At 35.6% G+C, this 12,821-nt stretch overlaps 2 protein-coding genes across 6 annotated transcripts in view; one reads left to right on the top strand and one right to left on the bottom strand.

The window, feature by feature from the left end:
* The window catches only part of LOC145806010 (uncharacterized), a 31,069-nt gene that overhangs the window by 4,668 nt on the left and 13,580 nt on the right, over positions 1 to 12,821 (bottom strand). The gene's annotated exons all lie outside the window — the stretch shown is intronic.
* LOC145806009 (uncharacterized) lies at positions 7,172 to 9,446 on the top strand. The gene is made up of 3 exons (XM_082901618.1): positions 7,172 to 8,396; positions 8,485 to 8,584; positions 8,694 to 9,446. The coding sequence occupies exons 1-3, from the start codon at positions 8,005 to 8,007 to the stop codon at positions 9,420 to 9,422; spliced, it is 1,221 nt and encodes a 406-aa protein (XP_082757744.1). The 5' UTR covers positions 7,172 to 8,004; the 3' UTR covers positions 9,423 to 9,446.

Genomic DNA, 12,821 nt, shown 5'->3' with positions numbered 1-12,821 from the left:
GTTAATGGACACCAACTAAACAATACTGATAGAGCATTCATCCTCCATTACTGAGAATCATCAAGCCACACAGTAGTATAGATCAACAAACAGCAATAATAAACAACACCAAGACAGAGCAGCAATAGTAGGTCTTATCAAAAGCAAAACAGAACAGCCCCATGCTACCATAGACTCCACCCATCTCAGCAACAATCCATATCAGCAGCAAAGGAGACTTGAACACCTCTATTTAAATGTTGTCACTAATAAATTTTTATTTATTAACAGATTACAAAAATATGTTCTATAAAGATGCTTTGAGATATATAAAATTATCAATAATTAAATGAAACTATGATCGTTTGTGAAGATCATGAAGATCATTGTTGAATGTTTTAAATGAATGTTTAAGCCTTGATGTTCTTTAATATATTCTTCCTATCTAGTTGGGGTGCATAGGCACTAATTACATTAATTATACTTTCTCCATTACAAGTTTAATTAGCATTATTATGTCTCCTATTTTTGTTATCTGTTTAGTTTCTCGTAAACATGCTATATTAATTTTCCTTCTAATCATAGTATCTACTAATACCAGTCTTACTTGTTAGTGTACAAACATACCAAGTTGCCAATTTAAACCAACAACTCTGGTCTAACTTCTTTACCCACGGTCGTCTAGGAAAGTGCAGGGACCCTTCCCAATTTTTCATTACACCTGATCACTGACGCAATGCCCCTTGCCCATTTTTTTGAAGTGTCTGAGCAGGTGCAGCTCATTGCTTACAGAGAATGCCCCTATCCCTAATGCAAGAACACCCTAGCCCTTACAAACATGAAATCTATCCTTAGAAGCCTAAGGCAGGGGCCATTGCTTAGAGAAAAAGAAACAAAATATTAAATGAAATAATTGCTCTCTCAATTCAAGAGATCAACAGTTGTCTCCATATTTAAAGCGGGAAAAGATGTCTTTCTGGTTGAAGAAGAAATTGGAGAGAGAGAGGTAGGACCATATTCTTCTGCAGTTTCAGATAATCAAAGATTATTAGAAATATGTATGCAATACGACACAACGGACTCCAAATTCTGAAAATCTTTACTCTGAAATATGGAGTCGAATTCTTGAAATTGACATGAATAACTGTTTTCAAAGAAAGTATCATTGGCTTGATTTTTACTTGATCCTTAATTTGAAATGGGCATCCATATTCCATCAAAACAAAGTCAGCCAATACTACCATGCTTAACTGCACAAACTCTAACTAAAATATTTATCCTAACCATCAAGTTGTGCCAAAAACATGAATAACCCTTCCAGTACCAATCTGTTTCATTAAACATAACCTGCAATGGCAACAACAATGGCAATGGATTGGATGCCACATCTTTATCACAACCTGTTTTGAGTTTCCAGAACGTCCGGAAGGACTTCTACCACTCCTAGCCATAATCTGTTGCTTTCAATCCTCTACCACTGTTATTTTTTCTGTTTTTGTTTTTATTTTTGTTTTTGTTGTTTTTTCAAATTTGTAGGAACCAAATAGAGAAAGAAGCAACTACCTAGCTTAGTCGTAATACTCAATTGTGGTCTATATTTGTTCTTCTTTATACTAAAATTATTTTACTCATTTCTCATGAATTTCCAAACACTGCTACAGACATGACCATAGACCATAACCAAAATAATAGAGATTTGCCCAAAATTGAATGAGCCCAAATGAAGGTAGGAAAATAGGATTTTGATGGAACAAGTAATAGAGATATTTGCTAGAAAAAATAAGTTGTTGATTTGAGGAATAAAAAAAAATTGAGCTTTTTTCTGCAGTAAATTTTTTTGATGAAAAACGGAGCTACTAAGGTGAAGTGCTTGCCCACATGGCTTTAATGTGATACAATAAGTTTTTGTTTAATTGTAGTGATAGACTTTTTCATGCCATTGTAAGTCACAAAATATCTGCTTAGTGAACTCATAAAACATGATTATAGTAAAGATTTTAAAGGGAACATGATTTGTTTAATTGAACTATTTTATTTTCTTAAATTCTAGAGCTTTGTTTTTCTCAATAAGGAATTCAATGACAGCCATGACTACTTAATCATTGTTTCTCAAACTAACTTAACAAAGAGGGTCTTAAAAATGCTTTCTTCTGCAGTCTTGATTTAGGTAGGCAGTTTTTACATATATGATTTGCTCTAACTAACTAACTAAGATTAACTAACTAAGTTTGTTACAGATCAGTTACAGAATCTATTGAGAATCAGTTGGAATCTGCTGAGAATCAGTTGTAGATTTGTTATATACAAATGATCTCATGTACACAGACTAGATGCTTGTATTGGTCTCTCATCATGAACACCAATAGTTGACTTCACTACAGGAAAAAGAGGATGTGGTGGCGTTTTTATAGCGACGTTTATTTAAACGTCACTGTTATGAGTATTTAACGGCGTTTTATAAAGCGCCGCCTATTCTATTTCACAAAACGACACCGTTTTATAATGGGAGGCGTTTAGAAACGCCTCCGAATGCGGTAGCCACACGCGCCTCTTTTTTTGTTTTCCTTTTTTTTTTTTTTTGAACCATATTTGAATCTGAATACATACGGACAGATCTCTCCCCCCCTCTCTCTCTCTCTCTCTCAACCCTTAATACATACGGACAGATCTCTGTCTCTCTCTCTCAACCCTCTCTAAGCTCTATCGAAGATTCAGATCGATTCAAATCGAAGCTCCATCGAACTTTCAAATCTATGCTTCATCGAAGATTCAGATTGAAGCTCCATCGCCTGCGATTTCGAAGCTCCATTGAAGCGATTTCGAAGATTCAGATCTGAACTCTGACCCGTCGATTACTCGCATTTCAACCTCCATTGAATAGTCTACTTTGTTTCTGAACTGTAATCGGTACTCGCTCTCTCTCTCTGTCTCGCTCTATTTCTGGTTTTTGGGAAAAATGAAGACTGTCTAGCTCTCTGTTGCTGAACTGTAAGAGACAATGCTTGCTTTCCTTTGTATTCGGGATTAACATTTAAGATTGTCTAGCTCTCTGATTAATATTTTTCACTTACTCAAACAGAGCATAAGTATTCAATTTGATTTAATTTTTGAAGATTTTTTGAAATTTAAGTTACATTCCCTATTTCATATTGATTTAGTTTTCCTATTTTATATGTTTTTGTTTTATAAACTAGGGTTAATTTAATATAAATAATGATATGAATAATTTTTTTTTTTACTTTTTTTTTCAATCTATGAGATACCAAAAATTCATTGGAGAGCCAAGCTTCAGAATGTGCCTTGCTAATCCATCCTTAATCCAAGACTTTGAGGTTCACAAGTGTAGGTACAAAATTCAAAACCTACTAAGAGAGTAGTCAATACATTTATTAGCAAGGCCATTTTATGATCAAACTTGGAATATAACAGTTGATATTGACTGATATATGACTATATCATTGATACTGATATATATTTCGATACTGTTAGTTATTTGAAACCTTGAACCTAACGGCCTATCTTACGGGTTGCCTATTTGGGCTCCAAGCCCAAGAGGCGACTCCAAAATAGGAGTGTTATGCACCATCTTCTAAGTCAATCCTGGACATCATTTGCATTGATGCCAATTGGAAAGGACCCTCTTGTTCTTAAGCGGGCAATTTAAAGGAGCATTTTTTTCCTCTTTGTATATATATATAGAGAGAGATAGATGGTTAGATATGATAAACACATATACAGATGAATATTATGATAACTGGAAATTGTAGGATGGAAATTAGGTTGGTGATAAGAGCTGTTTTATGTTTTGATCGCTCTTATAGTAGTGAAATGGTCTCTGTGAAGACAGTAATCTTGTTTGTCTCTAAAATTTGGTGATTAGCACCACTTTTGGTCATGGGAAGATATAATGTTATTGCATTGTTGACTCTTCCTACTAGTTGCCAAAAGCTTTTGTGAAAAATTATTAACTAGAAAGAAAGGAGAAACTTGGCTTTTAAAAGCTCTTTGTGGGGTAGATCTATGTAATTTGTTATTATGTTTATTTGAAACACTAACGCACCATAAAATTGTGCCCAGAGGTGAGTGAATATTCCAAGTTTGATCATATTAATACAAATTTTAATGTTAACAATTGATTACTTGGTCATTGAATACAACAGTTGCTCATTCTTTAATGAGTACCCATTATCATTTTCATTGATGCCCTGTTTGTTTGAAGTCATAAGTAAGTGAGGTAACAATGCCCTTCCTCACTCTTCATTATGATTTTTGAACTAAAATTAGACTTTTCATTATGATGTTAGAAATTATAGGTTTATTTTGTTCAATAAAAAAAAACTTTCATTCTGGTCCTCTTTTCTTTTTAATCCTCTCTTTGTCAATGTTTTGCCAGCAAAGGTGTGCCAGTCTCTTCATAGGGTATTTGATTTTGTTAATTGTTACTAATTTATTTGATCTCAATTCCTTTATCTTACTCTCCTATAATCTTTGTTTTTGTGAAATATATGTGTATATATATAGTGCTTGATGAATCTTTTTTCCGTAATGATCAATTATTGTGATATTAACCATGGATTGCCCCCTTGAATATGATAATAGGGTGATTTTGTCTGTGAATTGTTAATTTAGTTGGTCTCAATTACCCTCAGAAAAAAATTCATTTATTTTTTGTGCTTTATTTTTTAGTAGCGCGTTTATGTTTATGTTGGGTTTTGAATTTTTCAAGAAACTATGATTGTCTTTCTCATTGGATGTTCATCAAAACTATGACTAAGTTTATAGATTTTTCACTTTCTCTTGAGTTCCAAGAGTCTGACTTTGGTAGTTTATGTGTCCTTGTATGAGCATTAATTTAGAAGCAAAGCAATTTCTTATCACATCTTATGTTGTGCTTTTAGTTGATAAAAATAATTTTGTTCTATCATATGATTGTGGTTGTGGTTGTGATTGTGATTGTGAATGTGATTCCTCATTTGGTGGCTGCTCTTTGGTGTTTTTTGAATCATCATCAGAAGTATTCGAGCTTTGGTACAGTTATTGGTTTGGGTAGTGGGTTTGAACTTCCCACATCCATGAGTTCCTGCCAAAATTATTCTATTATTGATGGATTTGAGAGAGCAATGTATTTCTTGAATCTATAATAATCTATCAAGAGCATTGTAGAAACTTTTGGTTTCTTCATTAATATGCTTCATACTAGATATGCTTCTAGTATGCTTGATAGTGCTAATTTAGATTGCACTACCGGGATGCAATCATTAATGGTGCATGCATGCATAAATAGCCTTAGACCCGTCCAAGAATCTTCATTAGAGATACCTAGTCATCTTTGATGAAGCTCTTCTTGGATTGTCCAGTTTGGACAGTTCAGGAGCACAAGTCTGTATTGTAATTAGTAGTTCTACTGCTGATAGTCCATCTCGTAGAGATTTCGTGTAGCAACTCCTTGTGTTCTCCGAGTGCATACTAGACAAGGTGTAGCAGTACACCTAGTCTATGTCGTGTATTTGGAGAACCATGGGGAGATGCTGCCGAAATTTTGTTAGAGATGAACAAAGCGGTATGAACTGCTTTTTACAATATAGACCGTGCATTCCTGAATGGGAAAGTAGGATGAACCAACATATTAGAGACCAGTTAGAGGTGAATGATGTCATGTCGCATGCATTATAAGGTACTTAATTGAGGTTGAGATTAATTAAAATTGAATCGTAATTTTAAACTTTGTTGATTTGGCAGTGACATTTGTAGTGTAAGACGGAGTCAGATGGATAAAAGTTGGATAAATCAACATAGGTTGCACCCGGAATACATACAAGGGGTTAAGGAATTTATTAAATTTGCATGCGAAAATAAGCCATTGTTGAATGAAGTCACATGCCCATGTAAACGGTGTCGTAATGTCAAATTGGTGGAGAAAGGCCTGTTAGGGGAACATTTAATGATCAACGGGTTTCTTCCAAGTTACACCAGTTGGATTTTTCATGGGGAGAATTTGTCATCGCCTGTGCCACACAATGTGAATGTCGGGCAAACTGATTCGAACGATGGTGATGAAACTTATGAAATGCTATACGAAGGATTTGGACTTCCTCCACCAAGCTTTATTCACGAGGCAGCAAGTTCTGGTATTAAACAAGGTCCAGATGAGAAAACCGAAAAATTCTTCAGTTTATTGAAAGAGGCCGAAAGAGAGTTGTATCCTGAGTGTCAGAAGTTTTCAACGCTCTCATTTATTGTTCGGTTATTGCACATCAAGTGCCTTAGTGGATGGAGTGACAAGTCTTTCATGATGTTGCTTGAGCTTTTGAAGGATTCGTTCCCAAAGGGTGAAACTTTGCCAAAGTCATTTTATGCAACAAGGAAACTTCTTAGGGACTTGGGCCTCGATTATCATAAGGTACATGCATGCCCAAGGGATTGTTCACTATATTGGAAGGAAACAGCTGGTATGGATGATTGCATAGTGTGTCATATGCCTAGATACAAACAGTTTGAGGGGGAGGAGAATGATGTTAAGAAGAAGCAACAAAGAATTCCGCATAAGATTGTTAGATACTTTCCATTGATTCCAAGGCTTCAAAGATTGTTTATGTCATCCAAAACATCTTCTTTAATGAGATGGCATGCTGAGGGCCGAATTGATGACGGCAAAATGAGACATCCTGCTGACTCTCCAGTTTGGAAAAATGTTGATAATTTGTATCCCAAGTTTGCGAGTGAGCCTCGCAATGTCCGACTGGGTTTAGCGGCGGATGGATTCAATCCATTCAAGGCAATGAATGTCTCTCATAGCAGTTGGCCAGTTATTATAATGCCATACAATTTGCCACCATGGTTGTGCATGAAGCAGCCTCATATGATGATGACATTGCTCATTGATGGTCCTTCTTCACCTGGAAATAATATTGACGTCTACTTACGCCTTGTAGTAGATGAATTGAAAGAACTGTGGGAAAACGGTGTTGACACGTATGATGCGGAAACTAATCAGATGTTCCGAATGCATGCTGTGTTATTGTGGACTATAAATGATTTTCCTGCCTATGCAATTTTGTCTGGGTGGAGCACGAAAGGCGCTTTAGCTTGTCCTTGTTGTAACACACATACTCGTTCTCGATATTTGAAGAACGGAAGGAAATTATGTTACATGGGGCATCGTCGCTGGTTGAATGGGGGTCACAAATTTCGGAAAGCTAGTGCGTCTTTTGATGGCACTTGTGAATTCGAATCATGTCCAACTCGGTTATCAGGGGCTAATGTGCTACAACAGCTAGGCCCTAAGTTCAAATTGAATTCTAAGCGTCAACAATCTAGCAAACGGAATAGAAAGGGGAAAGAAAAGGAGGAAAATGAGGGCTCGGGTCATAATTGGAAGAAGAAGAGTATTTTCTTTGAGCTATCATATTGGGAGCATAATTTGATTCGCCACAATCTTGATGTGATGCACATTGAAAAGAACGTGTGTGATAATGTATTGTGGACGATATTAAATGTTGATGGGAAAGGGAAGGACAATTTAAATACTCGTCGAGATTTGCAAGATATGGGAATTCGGAAGGCACTACATCCTCAGAAAAGGGTTGGGAACAAGTATTATTTGCCTCCTGCATGTTTTGCCATGAACAATAGAGAGAAAAGTCTATTCTGCACACTTCTAAAGAATATCAAAGTTCCAGATGGTTACGCATCCAATATTTCTCGTCGGGTTAACCTCAAACAACGGAGCATATCTGGACTGAAAAGTCATGATAACCATATACTCATGCAACAAATACTTCCAATAGCAGTGAGAAATTTGTTACCGAAGAAAGTGGTTGAACCATTAATTGAGTTAAGCAATTTCTTCAGGCATTTGTGTTTCAAAACCCTAGAGGTGGATGATCTAAATCGTCTTCAGTCCCAAATCGCTCTTACACTTTGCCATCTTGAGAGAATTTTTCCTCCATCATTTTTCGATATAATGGAGCACTTACCCATTCACCTAGCAGAGGAAGCGAAGATTGCCGGTCCAGTGCAATATCGATGGATGTACTTTATAGAAAGGTGTGTAATCTACTCCAATGTCCATTTTGTATATATTTGATTGTTTATACTTGGAAGTCATGTATGCATCTTTTTGTTGATAGGTACCTTATGACACTTAAATCATACATGCGTAATCGAAGTCATCCTGAAGGTTCAATTGCACAGGGATACTTGGTCGAAGAATGTATGACATTTTGCTCAAGGTACTTGCATGATGTTGAGTCGAAATTGCATCGACCGTTAAGGAATTGCGATGTTAGTGACAGTCCTGAGATATTAATGGGGCGGGCTTTAGGAAAAGGAAAAGGGTTTGTTCTTGATAACACAACATGGGTACAGGCTCATCGGTATATGTTATTTAACATTGCTGCGGTTGTCCCATATCGAGAGTAAGATAGATGCAACCTTCGTCTCATTGTGAATGTATTTATACCAACTATAATTATCGTGCATTTTACAAGTAGTTTAATTGTGTAGGGAACATCGTGAATTTATTAAGCGGTCACATCGTCGTCTCAGAGATTATGATGTGGATCGTCGTCACAATGATGAGTTTCCCAAATGGTTCAATTCTCATGTAAGTGCATGTTAAGCACAAGTCTTCTATATTTTTTCAATCCATGTGCTTCTATATTTTTGAAGTTGTTAATTGATGTTTAATATTGATAACTTTCTTTGAAAAATAGGTTGCTGAGCTATTAGCTACTGAAAATGTAGCGTTGTCAGAAGAGATTAAAATTTTGGCTTTGGGACCCAGCCGAAAGGCCACCAGATTTAATGGGTATATAATTAATGGTACTAGGTATCATACTAAGAGTTGTGAGTTGAGAAGAAAAACTCAGAATAGTGGGGTTATGGTGAAGGCAAAGACTTCTAGCTATGCAAGTGCCAAAGACATTAATCCAGTGGAAGGTGATGTAGCGTACTATGGATATGTGACAGATATTATTGAATTGTATTACTCACACGACCATAGATACATGTTATTCATGTGTAACTGGATTGATAACAATAAGGGACTCAAGCAGGATGATTTTGGTTTTACACTTGTTAATTTTAATCACTTGTTATATGCGAAGAAACAAGACAGTGATGAGCCATTCATCCTAGCATCTCAAGCACAACAAGTCTTTTATGTTAATGATTCTGTTGATGAAGATTGGAATGTTGTACTCAAGATGAAACCTAGAGACTTGTATGAGGTGTGTGGAGAACAACCAACTATTGATGAAGGACTACATCACAACGAAGTGGAAGGATTTGGTGATCAAGAGTTAGATGTAGCTTCCTTCACTTGTGAGGAGGATATGGATTGGGTTAGGCAGGGTATTGATGGAACAACTGTTGATGAAACTATTGGACCTCTTGAAGCATCGACAGAGGCACAATTTGAAGATGACGAAGAACTGATATGATATTGTAATTGGCAGCATATTCACTTTTACATTTGTATTTTCTGTATGGATATTCATATTAATAAAATCTTTGCTTTTGTACCTTTGTACCTTTCTTTAAATGGCCATTTTTACCTTTCATGTACTCTTATTTTGTTTTGAATGCAGTAGATATTTATAGATTATCATGTCCTTACTCTTATGTTTGTAGTTTTTTTATAGATATTATCTATGAGTTCTAGCTTCGACCATTCTTCTAGTGAAAGTGAGCAATCAAGCTCTAGTAGTTCTAGTTCAGATGAGACTCAGAACACACTCAAGATGAAAGTCATACCCGATCCACCGGCATCATGGCATCCACCAGGCAGTCTTCCTACCACATCACGTAGCGGTAGTACATCACATGGCTCTGTTTCAGCTGGTATGTATCAACTTTGCTTGATATTTTCTTATGGTGTTTTTGAGTTAGATTTGTAGTCCTATCTATCATACATCATGCATAACAATAAATTATGTACATCATGCATAACAATAAAAATGATAGTGGATAATTGCATTTGAAATCCCTGTATCGACTTATTTTCATTGATGTTTATTTTGGTTTTTCTGCCCATATTTAGAGTGTCATGTTTACCACTCTGTTTTGTTTGTCCTTGTGTATTTGGTTTTTAGGTGGATAAAAGTGAACAAAGCTATCTGGTAGTTTATTTAACTGTAATTTAAGGTGTTTTATTCAGTGATTTTAGCTCCAGTTGATACTCTGGTAGTCATCTTAGGGGTTATCTGGGGCGCAGTAGGTTCCACCACATAGACCTTTTTTGGTTCATAGTAGAACCAATGCCTGTTTGGAGAGAAAACAAGCCTTTTTTTGTGTGTGTCCATTTTGCCTGCTTCGACTTGAATTAATCCAGGAGCAGAAGGAATTTTCATGGACTTGATTTGTGCCTCCTCTGTTTTTTGTCATTTTCAAATGTAGAGGTATATAGTTTAGTTCTTGGAGAGCATAATAGCAATGTAGAGGAATTTTCATGGACTTGATTTGACAAATAACATATCTTATTAATTACAATACTTGCTCTTATTAAATATAGGTTCACCTTTCAAAGAAAGAGAAGAAGAATAAGAAGAAGAAGAAGAACTAACAAGGTAAACGTACTAATATCACTGGTTCGTGGTTTATGTTCATTTGATTTGTAAGGCAGCAGCATTAGTGAAACAGCTATTAGTAGCAGCAGCATGAGCTGCAGCTGCAAGTAGTCCAATGTGCATGCTATCACTAGATAAATTTGACAGTTCGCTGCTGTTTTTGTCGAACTTTGTTTGCTTGATGCAAGAATGCTATGCTTAGGTGCTAGACTGTTCATGACTGCCATGGTTAGACTGCTATGCTTGACTGTTTTTGTCCACACTCTCTCTGTTTATGGTTTTTATGTTTTTAGAAGAGCTTGTGTTGTGTGGGTTTGTTTAGGTGTGTGTGTGTGTGAAGAAGATGTGTGATTTTGTTTGATGCAAATATCATGAAAAGAAGTTACATGGTTGTTTGATGAAGATGTGTGAAGAAGATGTGTGATTTTGTGTGAAGAAGATGTGTGATTTTGTTTGATGCAAATATCATGAAAAGATGTGTGATTTTGCCCATGGAGCGGGCTCATTTACCAGTGTTCTAAGGCAATTTTTGTTGTTACTACTGCATGTGGGTCTTATGAATGTTCCAATCTTATCCTTTGCTTCTTCTTTATTTATCTAGTAATCTGTTCTCCCTGGGAATTCTTTCAGGGGCAAAGCAATATCTGTATTTCTAGTTTCATCCAGTCATTTTGGGAAAACAACCATATTAGAAGCTACCTCTTTGGTAATTGTTTGTGCAAAATGTAGTAGAATCCTCTCACTTTCCCCCCTTAATTTAAAAGCTGGCGCAAGCCAATCTCTCCCAACAATATTTTTTTCATTGTTTTATAAGGTTTTGCTACATGTTTTTATCCTTCTTCCGTGTTAATATAATTGCTGATTTTTGTTCAGTTGATTGTTTTAATTTCTTTTAACATTTCATACTGTGATAATACAGTGAATAACAGTTCTCAACTTACATTTGGTGCGAATATGATTGCTGCTTCAGGTGCTGGTGCTGTCACAGAAATTGCAGCAAATCCACTGTGGGTTGTTAAGACCAGACTCCAAGGAGGTTGGATCTTGTTATATGCAGTTTCTTTCTAACCTATTGAAGTAGATTAGTGAATGCTTTTAGTTTCTCCGTGCTTGACTTGAAAACAAATACTTGTATCTATAACTTGTGTTTGTATTACTATTGCAGAATTCTGTAGTTGTAATTAATTTTGTTGGAGAATGTTCTAAAATTAGATTACCTTCGATTTCCATGAACCAATTTTCCAGAATTCTGTAGTTGTAATTCTGTAGTTGGACCAATTTTGTTGGACCAATTTTGTTGGAGAATGTATCTATAACTTGCTGCAATTTTGTTGGAGAAGAAAATTTCCATGAACCAATTTTGTTGGAGAATGTATCTATAACTTGTGTTTGTATTACTATTGCAGAATTCTGTAGTTGTAATTAATTTCATCCAGATAAGCAGTTATAAAATTAGATTACCTTCGATTTCCATGAACCAATTTTCCTTCCATAAAATTTCAAACTTCAAGGTGAATGATGTATAACTTGATATCCAATGTTGCTATGAGCACAAATTGTTAGGGATATTAGTTTACCCAATGTTATATTGCGTAGATGATGGGCACAGAGTGCTTGATAGGTAGATTAAGTTTTTGTACTTTGATGGCCACCTGCTTTTGTCAATTTAATCCAAGATTGCTATAGGTACTAGTTTGGATGAAAATTGAATTCTATGAAGGTGATCTTATGGATGTGGTTGGATGAGAGGTGAAGTCATCACTATGTTTATTATGGTAGGTTGTTATATGATGGAGCTTTTTGTTTAATACAAAATGAATAGGACAGTGGCACCCCAGATGCTATGAAATCAGAGGGGAATGATTCACTTGACACTTTTATCAAACAGGCAATAGGGAAAGAGCCTCCCCTTTCTTTCTCAAGGACAGGAGACAACCCAGTATGTTTCATAGAGCTGGAATCACTCCCAGTTTGTTTCCTTCTGGCAAAAGCTACATGGACAATGTAAAAACATGGTTTTTGGATTTGTATATGTTATTTTGTGGGTAATGGTGATTGGATATTAATTGAATGAGAAACTGAATTAATGCTTTATTTGTTATTTGAATGGGAGTTACTATTTTATCTGTTAGTTTTATCACAGGTATTTGAATGGGAGTTAATATTTTGTACGTTAGTTTTATTACAAGTATTTTTTTATTAATTGAATGAGAAACCAAATTCAATATTTTCTTACAGGTATTCTTTTTAATTTAATCAAATAAAATTAGCACA

The sequence above is a fragment of the Camellia sinensis genome, chromosome 13 (genome assembly GCF_055761805.1).
Source record: "Camellia sinensis isolate YWXY chromosome 13, ASM5576180v1, whole genome shotgun sequence".
In the NCBI taxonomy this organism is placed as follows: domain Eukaryota; kingdom Viridiplantae; phylum Streptophyta; class Magnoliopsida; order Ericales; family Theaceae; genus Camellia; species Camellia sinensis.
The sequence above is the reverse complement of the archived record's forward strand: the minus strand, read 5'-3'. Positions and strand labels throughout refer to the sequence as shown.

Bases quoted from the DNA above. Each gene is read 5' to 3' on its own strand.
- LOC145806009 (XM_082901618.1), top strand. From the start codon at position 8,005: ATGGATGTACTTTATAGAAAGGTGTGTAATCTACTCCAATGTCCATTT. The intron at 8,397-8,484 runs GTAAGATAGATG...TTAATTGTGTAG, and splicing joins GCGGTTGTCCCATATCGAGA to GGAACATCGTGAATTTATTA. The intron at 8,585-8,693 runs GTAAGTGCATGT...TTTGAAAAATAG, and splicing joins CCAAATGGTTCAATTCTCAT to GTTGCTGAGCTATTAGCTAC.